This window comes from Caenorhabditis briggsae (assembly GCF_000004555.2).
Source record: "Caenorhabditis briggsae complete genome, chrX, whole genome shotgun sequence".
Taxonomy (NCBI): domain Eukaryota; kingdom Metazoa; phylum Nematoda; class Chromadorea; order Rhabditida; family Rhabditidae; genus Caenorhabditis; species Caenorhabditis briggsae.
In genome coordinates, this window is record NC_013491.2 from 251,747 (window position 1) to 265,057 (window position 13,311).

At 38.1% G+C, this 13,311-nt stretch overlaps 3 protein-coding genes across 3 annotated transcripts in view; 1 reads left to right on the forward strand and 2 right to left on the reverse strand.

The window, feature by feature from the left end:
* Window positions 1-1,990, reverse strand: part of CBG08099 — a gene marked incomplete at both ends in the record, with an annotated part of 2,692 nt that extends 702 nt beyond the window's left edge. Inside the window, 8 exons of the mRNA XM_045238687.1 lie at window positions 315-426; window positions 470-569; window positions 613-829; window positions 874-982; window positions 1,031-1,184; window positions 1,207-1,439; window positions 1,484-1,671; window positions 1,721-1,990. Coding sequence (XP_045093665.1) covers window positions 315-426; window positions 470-569; window positions 613-829; window positions 874-982; window positions 1,031-1,184; window positions 1,207-1,439; window positions 1,484-1,671; window positions 1,721-1,990 — 1,383 coding nt within the window. The remainder of the gene's footprint in view (window positions 1-314; window positions 427-469; window positions 570-612; window positions 830-873; window positions 983-1,030; window positions 1,185-1,206; window positions 1,440-1,483; window positions 1,672-1,720) is intronic.
* Window positions 1,991-3,802: 1,812 nt separating this feature from the next.
* Window positions 3,803-8,175, forward strand: Cbr-lgl-1 (the record flags this gene model as incomplete). Its single annotated transcript, XM_045238688.1, has 13 exons — window positions 3,803-3,889; window positions 4,432-4,669; window positions 4,713-4,826; window positions 4,867-5,105; window positions 5,483-5,679; window positions 5,729-5,883; window positions 5,927-6,185; window positions 6,217-6,750; window positions 6,843-7,297; window positions 7,342-7,574; window positions 7,624-7,777; window positions 7,865-7,971; window positions 8,038-8,175. 13 exons carry the CDS (start codon window positions 3,803-3,805, stop codon window positions 8,173-8,175), a joined length of 2,910 nt encoding a protein of 969 aa, XP_045093666.1.
* A 231-nt stretch (window positions 8,176-8,406) lies between these two features.
* Window positions 8,407-10,350, reverse strand: CBG08101 (the record flags this gene model as incomplete). The annotated part of the gene is made up of 9 exons (XM_045238689.1): window positions 8,407-8,503; window positions 8,565-8,714; window positions 8,764-8,845; window positions 8,892-9,000; window positions 9,699-9,725; window positions 9,835-9,906; window positions 9,955-10,120; window positions 10,166-10,236; window positions 10,288-10,350. The coding sequence occupies 9 exons, from the start codon at window positions 10,348-10,350 to the stop codon at window positions 8,407-8,409; spliced, it is 837 nt and encodes a 278-aa protein (XP_045093667.1).
* Between the last annotated feature and the right edge of the window lie 2,961 nt (window positions 10,351-13,311).

Below are 13,311 nucleotides of genomic sequence, written 5' to 3' on the forward strand. Positions count from 1 at the left end.
GTTCCATTGCAGATGTATCGTTGTGCCCTTCCCTTTGGTCCCTGGCTTCGTTAATACCTTTTCGTGACGCCTGGCTCTGGATTCATGATAAACATTTTCTGTTTTGTTTACTTTTCCTTGAAAATTGGAGAAGTATATCGATATTCTCTCTCGGTCAAAAAATCGGTTCGATGTCTGCTCACTGGTAATTCAACATATATTTCATTTCATATGTATTCGTTTTATATTTCAGGCCAGTTTATTCGAGAAATAGAAAACTTTTAACACATTTTAATGCAATAAAAATTTTTGGTCGGAGTCCTCTTTTAAGTTACGTTATAAAAATCAGCTCCTCCATAATAGTTTTGGGACAGCTTGTTGCCAGACATAATCCGTTTGATTTTCATGGAATCTCCAAACATATCAGTGCACATGTCGATGAAAAGACTATAAAGATACTTTTTTTCAAATTTCGAATACTGTTGTGTACTTTAATGGAACACCAGTTCCGAAAGCATTGTTTCCTTGGTTAGTCGTTTGCAAGAAGCCAATTTCGTTACAACACAACCACATCCATCCACGAGCAGCCGCTAAACTTGTTCTGTTTCACACCCGATATGCCAAAGATCTTACCTCCGCCTTCCCCAAGAACTGTTAAATTTCCGCTTCCCACTTGAGCGATAACATCCCAATAGCTATTTGGCATAACTGAGAGATCAGGTCCAGCTGGTTCCATTTGGTTGAACCATAAGAACAGATTTTCAACTCGCTTAACAGTATTAGGCTCAGTGGCGTTAGTCATTATTTGACACATTTTTCTGACAGTTTTATCGGAATGCGTGCTGTTGCTCTGAAACTTTTTTGATTGAGAAAACTAATAGTGGTATCTCTTACCTGTCCGTCATAAGTATACTGAGTCATTCCTTGGAATGTGTTGAAGAGGTTACCGAAGAAATTATTGATATCGAGTTTTGTTGTTTTCGCATCAAAGGGTGGTTGGAGGCTGAACATTTCGTAATGAGTAATTTGAACATGAAAAAAAGTCAGGTACTTGAAATATGTATTCAACGAATTTCTCCCTTCGGCCGTCAATGACATTTGTTGAATCTTAGTGAACGCATCGCGAACAGCAGGTGCGCACTGGGGATCAGTCAACTTCAAATCATCCTCAACGACCATTGCGTACTCTGAATATTTTATGTTCACTACAAAGTAAACCTCACTTGCCATAGAAATCAAGCTTCAAGTTAACTGGAGCACTACTCGCCACGGATCCGACTGTCAGTTCTGGATATTTTTGTCTGAACCAAGCGGACAATGATCCTGGATAGCTGCCTCCAAAAGTTACCCAACGAGGATTTTTGAAACCGTATTTCTGGTTCATTGACTCAATGAAGTATGCCAAATCTGCTAAAGCTTGTTGAGTAGTAAGATACTGCAGGGAGCTGGTTTCCATGTCTCTTAAATTTTTTAATGATTTTAGCTACAATTTTCGCAAAAGTACGAGATTGGCCAACTGTCACCGAAAAATCTATGCTCCAAGTCGAAAACATCAGCTCCAAACTCGGAGGCCCATTGGAGATATTGAACTTCTGGTTTTGCGGCCCAACGACCGTTCTCTGGACCTTCTCCACCAATCATAAGAAAAATGATTGAGTTGTTTCTTGAGTATTTTGGGTTGTAGAAGTATTTCTGAATATCAATATTTTTTGTAAGTTTCAGAATAGTTCTTGGAAAATACCTGGTTCCATGTTTTAGTGTTGTACCTGTCAAAATGGTCTAACTTCTGGGTGAAATTATGAACTTGAAGGTATGGGTAGTCATCGAAGACACTTGCGCCATCAGTAACAAGATGTCTGTTCAAATGATGGCTAAAGAAAATACATATTCTGAGAGACGAAACTGTAACATACTTCAAAACAGTCTGGCCATTGATTTTACCCAGGAAAAAAGGTGGTAACTTGGAATCTACCGCTAGCGGAACAAGCAAGAGAAGAAACGCCAGCAACATTCTGAAAGTCGAAAAAAATTGGGTAAGGGAAAAACTAATAAGAAGAAAAAAGTGAAAATGCTCACTTTATCAACGATGCGTGATTACAAAATTGCTATCGTTATCATGTTTTATGTTTGACTAGTCGCAGATTCGTTTTCAGTCTCTTTAAAGTCATCATCGTTTTGGGAGAATAGTATGTGAAGCGTTTATATTAGAAAAAATGATTTCGAAACTTGGAAATATGGTTTTTGGAATTTTCCGAAACAAGAACAGTTCAAAAAGTGTATGTTGGAAAAACAGATTTGTAACTATCAAAATGAAAATACTCAAGAAATTATAATTCGATAAAAACTGAAAGCTCGAGTTTGCGGGGGGAGAAAACATAGTATATTTTTTGGTGAATGTGGTATAAAAAGCTATTAAGAAAAATAAATTTTAAATTCTGAAACCTTTCTAGTTGCAGAAAAAATCGACTCTGAAAATCGTTGTTTTTGTACTGAAAACGAGATGTTTGGTACTGAAACTAATATGATTCGGCTGAAGCTGCCGTGCGGATTCTAAAGGTTTTAGGGGTTTCTAGATAGGCTATCATTTACTCATCCTGAAAATTTCATCAAAATCTGAGGTGAGGTGTTTTGGTTCCTTTGTAATTGTGGTTTTGTAAATGGTCCGGAGAGCCGAGATATTTGTGCTCCAAAATCGAGCAATAATTCGTGTAAATTTTGCTTTCTATCTTTCAATGAGCTTGTTTACCCTCTTCTGTTTTCAGTTTTAGTCAGAGATGTTTTATATGAAGAAATCGAGAAAAGTGTTCTTCATATAAAGCCTACAGATTTATAACACTGAAGGCAATAAAATTTTCCAAATATCACATTTTTTCGATTGAATTGATAGTTTTTGACAAAGTGGGATGGTATACAACCAGCTCTCAATGCCGTTTCTGTCATTCTGTTTTCTGTTGCATTCGAATATACGTTTTTATAAAGAAATATGTATCTGAAAATGCTTTTAAAAATTTTGGTTGCAATTTGGGGATGACGTAACATCTTTTAGTATTAATTCTATTTCTGAAATGGATTTATTTCTGTCAAATTATTTTCTTTTGAATTTTATTAGGAATAATTTCAATTTGAGATATTTCTAGTAAAATCTAACTTCTAAAGAATATTGAATTTGTGAAATCGTAAAATTGAGATGCAGAAACTTCAAAAAATTCCGCTTCTTTCTGTCTTTTAATATTCTTTCTCGGAAGTTGCCTGTTCGGGAGGAAAAATAGCAAAAATCCACGAAAAAAAATCTCCTCTGAAAACAAAAATTATATGGATCCTCTCAAAATCCCCTTGAATGCTATCCACAAACACCGCTGTTCTATTTCAACACCGCCGCGCACTCAAAGACACATACACAGAAACACACCAGTTGCCCTTCTTCTTCCACCGTAAGGTCTATTCATTACTAGCGTGTACACTCGCCTGTCTCACCTTCCTCCCACTGTCCGCTCTATTCTTCCCGCGGTTTGGTTCATATTGCGGGTATCCATTCAAATGACCTAGCCTTCCGCTCTCCTCTCAATCTCTAGCCTTCGACCCAGCACCGGACTGTGCGCGCGCACACAAAAAGGGAGTTCAGTGTCTGTCGTCTCCTCTCTCTTCATTATTCCTCCCTTTTGCTCTGTTTCTCTGTTTTCCCTCGCGGGCCCTTCCCGTTCACCGGTGTTCTCTCTCTCTCTCTCATTATCTACTCTTTTAAGATAGATTTTCTCACTTTATCCCACTTGAACTTATTGAAACATACTTTTTTTTCAGCTGGTTCACTCAAAATTGGGAAATTATGAATAGCATTCTACGGTACATCCGATCGAAATTCACACACGAGCCAGAGCAGCATGCCATTGAACAGTTTGCAGTCTTTGATGAGGTGCGTTTGTAAGAAAACCAATGAAAACATGATTTTTCAATGTTTTTTTCCTGTTTCAACAGCTGGAAAATGTTAATGTCTTCTGAAAACTGTCAGTTGTTTTGAAAAAAAAGACAAACATGGAAATTTTCAAGAGAAACTCTGTTTTTCGAGATATATCAACGGAAACGATCAGTGTCCAGACAGAACAGTACAGTCGCGTGAACTTCAGTGGTTGTTTTACAATAATGCGGATAGTCTTGATAGTATTTGAAACAATTTAATCAGGAAAATGGAAGATTTCTTACTAAATACCTTATTAGGCAGATGAATTGTTTAGACGAGACGAATACACTCAACGGCGGGCGCAAGTCTATTCAGATTTTCCTTTGCCTTCGACAAAGCTTCTATAGGCCTTTTCACGCCGGCTGGAATTTTCGTCTCATTTGAAGGCGTATCACTAATGCTAAATTACGGTGACGAAATCAGAATAGTGCCAAAGTTATAACAGAAATGTTGTTTTTCTTCTAATGATTCTCACAACACGAAAAATTATGTTACAGGGTAATCGGGGAGGATTTCCTTGCGATATTGCTGCCTTTGATTACTACGCCGGATGTGTTGCTATTGGAACTAGCAGTGGAAATGTCACATTTTACGGATACAACGGTGCTTCATGGACAACCAACGTGGGAAGTTCCAGCACTGAAAGAATCAAAATCGAGCATATCTATCTCATCTCTACAAACTTTGCACTAGTACTATGTCGAGGGCCTGTGATCATCCCATTACATATGAAAGGTAATAAAATATTCGCTTTCAAATTGAAACGTATTATTTTCAGACGGTGTCATTACACCGAAGGACGAGTTCAGATTTGGCGAAAATACAAAGCACAAATGGAATCAGAGTACACACGTCCAAAAGCTGTCGGAAGACGCTTATGCGTTGATTTTTGGTGAGGTTCGGTTTTATTTTAGTTTAATGTGTTTTTTTAGCTATCAACAACACCGTCTATCGGATCAAATCCAAAACAGTGAAATTGGAAGTGTTGATCAACAATGATGACTATGAGAAATGGGTTCCGAACGACACAGAACTCTCAAGTATCACAACTTTTCCCGAGAAATCGAATGTGATCATGCTCATTTTTGAGAACGGTACCGTCTGCGTCTTCAATGAATCTCAATACGTGATGCAAACTACTTTGAAAAATTTTGAAGATGAGGCGATTCAGGTATGTTAGTAACCACTTTTCAAATGACTACTCAGACGAGATGAAAACTTCCGTCGCCTTGAAAAAACTAAAAAGGCCTCGTCGGCAGCATGCCGGGAGGTAATGTCAGTGTGATGAAAAGTTAGCGATAGAATACTCTAAGCTTCGTTATAAAACCAATGAAAATAGAAACACCAGCTGGACTCCAGCTTGAGAGAAGTACATAATGATACGGAGCGGACCGTTGAAATATGTTCATCTGTGTGCTTTTCCAAACCAAGATTTCTCAGTGGCTCACACAAAAAACCATTTGTTTTGGTGAACTCCCTGGATAATTTTTACAATGGGATAATGTATCTACCTGATCAACCAAATCTTCATTCTTGTTTTTTTTTCAGAAATTGCATTGGAGTTCTGAAAACAAAAAGAACATCGCCTATGGTATCTCATGCAACAACCTATACACGAAATGGGAGTTCACTGTTGGAAAAGACTGTCACATCAACGGCACCGAAGTGAACGTATTCAGCCAGTACCATTCCGGCCCGTATCCTTGTCACCAGATTAAACACTTTGGAGTATGTTCGGATGTTTCGTAAGTTTTAGAAAATTGTGGAACGAAAAATCAAAATTAACTTTTACAGGAAAAACAAAGATAACTTTTTAGTGTATCAAGGCGGAAAGAGCTCTGGAAAGTACGACGACAGGGACCTAGTCACAGTAGTTCGAGGAGACGCGGTCGAGAAGTTTGAGTTGTCTTCCGAGATTGTCGGGATCGTCGCTGTTGATGGGAGCTATGGTAGGTAGAATACAAGCTGGACGCGAATCCTGTTATGTTTTAGAGAAAAATAAAAAGAACGGTGTCATTTTAATTTGCACCAGCTGTGAAATAATTGGAATTGATCTGGATACGGAATCGTTGAGCATGATGCAACCCAAATATTTTCTTTCGATTAACAATAGCACTCCGACTACGCATGCAAAGTCTATTGAAATCGAGGAAAACGTTTGGAATCGCTTAGAAGCAGTGAGTTTCTATTTTCTTGAAAAATGTACAATTCTTTCTCAGGCAAGCAAATCGTACTGGGAGGCTCACAATATGTCTACAAGAAAGTGGCCACTATACTTTCAGCAGAAAATTGTTAACGAAGCTAACCATCAACGGACCGCCTATCGACAGGTGTTTTGTCTGGTCATTCAAACGGAAACATTTGCATTTGGGCATCTGGTGGAGTTGGAATGTTTCTTTTGCTGGTAATCAAGACATCTTTGGAGTTCGATGGCTCTCCATTCAATGTGAGTGGTGTATTTCAACAAAGGAACGTCCGAACCTTCTTTTACAGGCCGATCCAGAAGGACTCAGACAGAAGCCTGCTAAAAGAATCGGGTTCTACGATCCGTTTGACGATGATGAAGAAATGTGTTTGACGAAAGTACACTTTGATCCCAAGTCGGGTTTCGTGATTGCTTCAAATCGTGGAGGCTTCATTTTGATGTACGAGCTCTGTGACAATGCAAGAAAGTTATCGAACTGGGAAGCTATTCCGATTAGTTGCAACAATTCTCCTCCTGATAGCAGCAAGAGAAGACTATTGAAGGCAAGAAAGTCGGAGCTCGAATACAAGGCTGGATATCAGATTCGATTAAAAAATGACAGTGCATTACCGTGAGTTTTTTTTTAAACTTTGAGTGATTATTTCACAAAAACATTTCATCAGATAAATTGCCTTCCTTCGATGTCAATCATGTAATTTCCAGACTCGTCTTCTCAATGCACTCAAGTCACAGAGTCACTGATATTGCGTATCTGCACAAGTATCATTGTCTTGCTGTCGGTAGTAACTTTGGTGTGGCGATGTTGGACGTGAATCACGGATATATCGTCTACTCCAACTCTTTCAACGAGGAGCTTCGTGAGTTTTGCCGAATGCACGTAACAATACATTTTCGGCGTATTTCAGAAGAAACAAGCATTGTCACTCAAACTCAGTTTCAACGGTTCAAGAGTCTCAAGAAATCACTTCGAAAGACTTTCCGTCGTAAGAAGAAGACTCCCGATACCACTTTGATGTCGAACTCTGATGAAGGAACTCTCCGACATCACAATCAACAAATCACTAAAGTTGATGATTTCGACGAGGAAGGTTACATGGAAAGAGGAATCGAAGTCGGAGAAGGATTAGGTACCTTGACATTAGATTGTTATGCCGAAAGTAAGTAAAGTAATCTGGAAACATTAAAAATCAAATATTTGCAGATTCCAAAGGTACAGTCTCATGCATCCGAACAATGCGCTTCCCGATTGTCGATGACAAGAATGTCGATGATATCATTGCTGTGGGTCTTCAGGAAGGTGGTGTTTACTTCTTTGCTATCAACGAACACGATGCCGGTTTGCGTATGACTTTCAAAGCTGAATTCGTGAAAAAAATTGGAATGGCTCATAAACAGCCAGTTATCAATGTGGATATCACGAACGAAGAGGGATACGTGAGTATAAATGGGGTAAACATTTTATTATATAAATGATTATTTCCAGTTCTCAGCATCAACCAAGATTGTCATCATCACTGAAGAGCAATTGAGAGTTTACAACTGTCAGCCGATCTCTAAAAGGGAGAGTTATAAAATAACTGCGTTGGAAGGGATCAAGATTAAGGGCGGGATCGTCGCGAGAATTCTCAATAAGAAGAGTGAGTGGATAAAAATAACATTATCTGTTATCGATAACATGTAGTTGTTAATCAGCAAAAATTGAAAGCAAATTGATCGATTTTTAGACTCCAACAATTTTGAGTCGTTTGTGGTGTTGGTTGGAAACGACGGCAGTCTCCGCATTCATTCTGTCCAGAAGACGTCACTGTTCGAGACAAGGAAGTTCATCGATGTGAGTTGTTGATACAGCATGGGCGAATTATATATTTTTCAATCATGTACGACGAAACATTTTCAGCCGATTGACGTGATTGGTTTGAACTCGACTTGCTTGTCAAGAGATGGTGACGTTGCATACCTCATCAAATCGTCTGAGCTCCAACGTACCACCGTCAACTTGAACTTCCGTGGATGGAGCAGTGCCCACAAATCCTAAATGCCTATCAAAACACGTGTTAAGCCGTTGTTGTCATCTTGTCAAATTACTTCTGGTTTGAAAAATCGATTTCTTGTGAATGATTGAAATTTTAATTCAACTCGCTTTATATTGTCATATTTGTTTATTTTGCACTATGGACTTGTGAAGGTATCCGGTTTACAACTATCATAAATGCTTCCGGATTTTATCAGTTAATGTACGTATGTTAACACAGTTTTCACGGATTTATTAACAGACAAGAGTTAGCATATGATTTTTGGAATGTAGCTGTCGATTTTTCTTCAAAATGATATTACTTTCTTGCAATTGACGAATTACATCTGGTCTGAAATTGTAGTAAATTGAGATGTGAAATAAACGAAAAGTGGGAAGCCTACACTACTCACTTGTTGACCGGGTAACAGTGGCTCAACATGATGGTTAAATCGCTCCTTGAGTTTTGCTCCCAGCTTTTGACAAGTGATGACACAACCTCACTTGACACGAAACAAGTACCCAAGTCGATTGTCTCCACCGGCGAGCCTTGCAGAATTGCCCTAAAAGAATTGGATGATATGATACACACATGTTAGAGATTTAATATACTCATTTATCCGAATCAGTGTTTCATCAGTAACACCGTAATGAGAACCCTTTCCGTTGTTCCATAGACGCAGTGATGTGATACCTTGAATAACATATTTTACGAGATTGATGGAACTTTCAATTTTTACGTTTGGAAATGGGAAACAGTAAACGATCTGTTAACAAGTGGGATGGAGAACATTCTTCCAGCCCAAAGTCGGTCACGGTTTCAGCATTTTGTTTGACAAGATCCTCAAACTAGAAAAAGCAGTTTTTGAATTATGTCTAAAATTAGGAAGGTACCAAAAATATAGAATCCACCGAAAACTTGCTCCAAATAAAATACATTTGCTGTGGTTTCAAGTTCAGACTGAGGAGTAGACGTAAAACAGGACCAGATTCGACGGGAATCAAACCACGCACAAATAATGATTGGGTGGTAAGGTGACGGAGACGATTTCTCAAAACCTGAGAACACAAGAGTTATTACTCTTGTCCGAAATCAATGCACGTTGCGGCCGAAAAAAGAACGGTGGGCGGAGCTTAGCTCCCACAGTGAGAACCTTACTGTATTTTTCAAATTATTGCACGCGCCTTTAATACAGTACCTCAACATTTATCGAATTTTCTCAAATTTCTCTTATTTTTTCGCTTGTTTCTGTCTAATTTTGTGTAATTCTTATAAATCTTTAATTTATTTCTCTTGTAAAATAGAAAAAAAACAGCCAAATAGGGCCCAAAATAAAAAACGTCCGAGTTACGGTATTTAAAGGCGCATGCATCAATTTGTTTTTTGGCTGTGCGACCGACGATGCGATTTTGAGTAAATTTTCGGCCGCAACGTGCATTGATTTCGGACGAGAGTAATACAATGTTGGATTTGTCAAGCCTACTTGTAGTGGAGGTAATGGATGCCGTATTGGACATTTTTTCTCGTCGATTGGGTACAGAACCACTTCACCTTCATCAAATAATACTCGAATCTAATAAAAATTGGTTGCAGTTACTTTCACTTTATGGTACCTGGTCAGTTTTTGTAGTTGCAAGTTCTGAATAATTTTCACATATCGTCGTGTTCCATTTCCAACATACCAGTTTGCAAGTCAACAAATCCTCAACTTCCAAATGTCTAAACACGTTGAGAAGTATGGGGCATGCAAAATCCTATAAGTGAAAAAATTACTTCTCACTTCTAGTTTTAACGTTTCAAACCTGAACCACGGGTTGCATAACAGCCACCATCTCTTTTTTGTTTTGATGGTACCATGTTTTCTTTTGGTTGAAGAAATACGGAAGACAATAGTGTATTATAGTTGCGAGAAGTTCGAAAAACTTGTTGACGAAGAGATAAAGCTTGAAACGTGTTGTAGAAAGATTTCTGAAAAAAAAACATTGATGACTGCTTTGTTTCCTTTTCACTTACGATTCGTTAGCTTTTAAGCTACTGGGGTCTTTTTCAAGTTCGCAAATTGAAAGTCGCCCGCTTCCGTATGCCTGAAATAAAGAAAAGTTGAAAGTGTCCAACAAATCTAATAACCAAAATACCCTGAAGTTGTTACCAAACAATCGTTTTGGTTTCCCTTGAGCAGCAACGGTGACACTGATCATCGTTGAGAACTAATCTCTGCAAAATTTTACATTTAAAGTGTTCGATGAACTAAATAGATCCCTGCTCACTCACTAATTGCTCTCGGCAAGAAGAACTCCTTACAGAGTTAAAAAGCAAAGCACGACGACATGAGAAAGCCAACAGAACGGAAGCAGGCCGAGTGTGTTAGCGTGTGAGAGAGCAGACTTTCAATCAATAGGAAGAAGCCAGAAGAGCCGTTTCTTGCACCCTCTCGCCCCTTCTCGTGCTCTCACACATTGACATACGTATTATGTTACAATTCAGCTACATTCAAAATTAGGACACGCAATATTTGAAAGAGCTGCAAGCTTCTGTGGAATAAAAAAACACAATGAAATGAAAACGGGCTCAGATTTGATTAAAAGTGATTCTATTCGCGATGTGCTTGTCATATTTTATATTTTTGAACCACAAAGATTATATTCAAAATAAATAATTTCGTTGAAAAAAAATGTTTCTGGCCATTTTGAATATTCTAGTAGGCATTGAAAAAAAAACTTTTTCTAGAAATTTTGCTAAGAGAATACCCACGGGAAGTTATATTCATGAGTAATCAGGAATACAGCGGCGCTACCCGCTGAGCTATGCGTGCACAAAGCTGACAGCCGAAAATGGTTGTTATATCATCTCCTTCAAACAATTTTATAAGCGACGATTTGGAAACAACAAAAAATTATGTATTACGTGTTTCGCAAACATTTAAATAATTAAATTTCCGTTAAGAATTTGTTCGGGTTAATTTTTTCTCAGTGTCAATTTCAAAAAAAAAAAGAAAATTATTATAGAAATGACAAATGCTCTCAACAATCACACAACAATAGATATTTTTGAACTTCTGGAAATGATTAAAGGCAACACTGCATTGCTGAAAATAAAAACGTGGTGGAATCTGGAATAACAGACAGTTTTTTTTATTTTCAGAAGTTTTAAAACATCTGAAAAGTTCAACTTCATATGAAAATTTTCAGTGGCGGATCGGAAGTTCATAAAGTTATCAATTACCGCAACAACACTCTACTTTCATCAAGTTTCATGTTTCTCTTCAAACCTCATCTGTTATATTATCATAATGAACTTGTCAGTTCCATATCAATCTATCTGCGAACATATTAGAATCATTTTTTGTGTTCAGTGTTTCACAAACAATCAATCCTCACTTAGCAAGTACCTCTTTGAGAATGAACAATGTTATCACTATTTGAAAAAGTTCGTGTTTTCTCATCCCTCAAATCAATGAACCCGCTAAGAGGCGAATGATTTGACGGTAGCTGCTTTCGGGAGTCATCCACAGTTCACATTTTGAGAGTCAATTCGTGCATCGGAGGCGTGTTTATTGTTTTGAGGGGAGAATTGGGTTGAAGAAAAACGAGAAGAAGTGGTGAAGGGGTATGGTCATTTGTGTTTGCTCATCAGCTCTGGTCACATTGTTTTACGCAACTACCTTTTTCCCAATACCGGCCTCCATTTCCCACCCTGCCGTTTTTGTTTGATTGCTGGTTAAATCTTCTCACGGACTAAGGCGCCCTGCGCGCGCGAGCAAACGAACGCGCTGATGGCCGAGGGGAGCGAGAGCCGCTTATTGTTTGATTCACAGTTTTGAGATCATCGACGCTACTATCGTGAGTTTTCGATTAATTGAAATTGGAACTCAGCCGGTATTTTTTTTCTGAGAACTGACGTTTACGTTTTTGCACTACCAGCAACCAGTATTCTCAAGTTGTCCCAAAGTGGGATAATGTTTGGACGTTTTGAAAGCCATTGCAAGCAAAAAACGTACACATTGGCAAAGTATTAGTTGTTCGAGTTTCTCTCGTTTTTCACGTTTTATGGTAGTAATGTCTCAGTTCTTTTGGAAATTTTTTTTCCTTAAGTTCCCACTTCATCAAAAGGTTCACAAAACTCTGAGGGCTACCATAAAACCTGTATTAGATGGGCCGGGCCTTTCATCATTCCAAGGAGGAGGGTCCTTCTATTAAAGTGAGTCCTTCTATTAGAGAGGCATTTCTATTTAAAAGCCGTTATATCACAGGGGCCCTTCTAATAGAGTTTTCACGGTAGATTCAGCGAGAGATGAAGTTTGACAGCAGGCGTGTATATTGTTAGTGATTGTGTGGTTGGCGTTTAATATTAAGTTCTAACTTGAAGATAATAAAAAACCGAAACTACTAATGAATTATCCACATAGAATTCTTCTTTCCGTATTTTTCGATACAGTTATGAAAATTCGACAATGATGACTAACTAAACGAATGAAAATATACTAACATGCAGCATGAGAAAATACAAACCTGTCAAACATTTAAGAACCTCTGTTAATTTCTAAAATAATTCTTTATCTGACTTCCTATAAATTTGTGTATTATTTTTGTATTATTAATTCGAAGTATTATTACAGCATCAGTTTGTATTATATAATTGTTCCAGAACTTAAAGCAAATAACTTTTGTCATTTGACAACGAAAACACATTGTAGTTCATTATGCCGCGTTCAAAGTAGCCTCCAGGAACTGGAAATTGCGTCCAAAGCTGTCAATTTTTCCAGGTTTTCCATGGACTCAAAACTTCGATTTCCATCGTTGTAGCTGTGTTTTTTTCCTCGACATCAATTCGAGGTCCAAAAAAAGAAATTTTCTTGTTAATTTACAGCGGACCTCGAAAAATTTTTTCCAGTTCCTGGAGTCTACTTTGAGCGCGGCATTAAAGGGGGACTCCGACCAAAAATTTTTATTGCATTAAAATGTGTTAAAAGTTATCTATTTTCCGAATATTATTGCGAAAAAATTCAAAAAAAATCCGAAATCCCCAAAAAACGGCGTTGAAAAGGAAGAAAATTCAAAAAAAGGTGCCGCCGGGGGACGAGGATTTTCAGTGAGAAATCTAGGCCACGGCAACGGGCGCCTTTCCTACGTGGCAATTTTTCCGGATTTTTTTCAATTTCA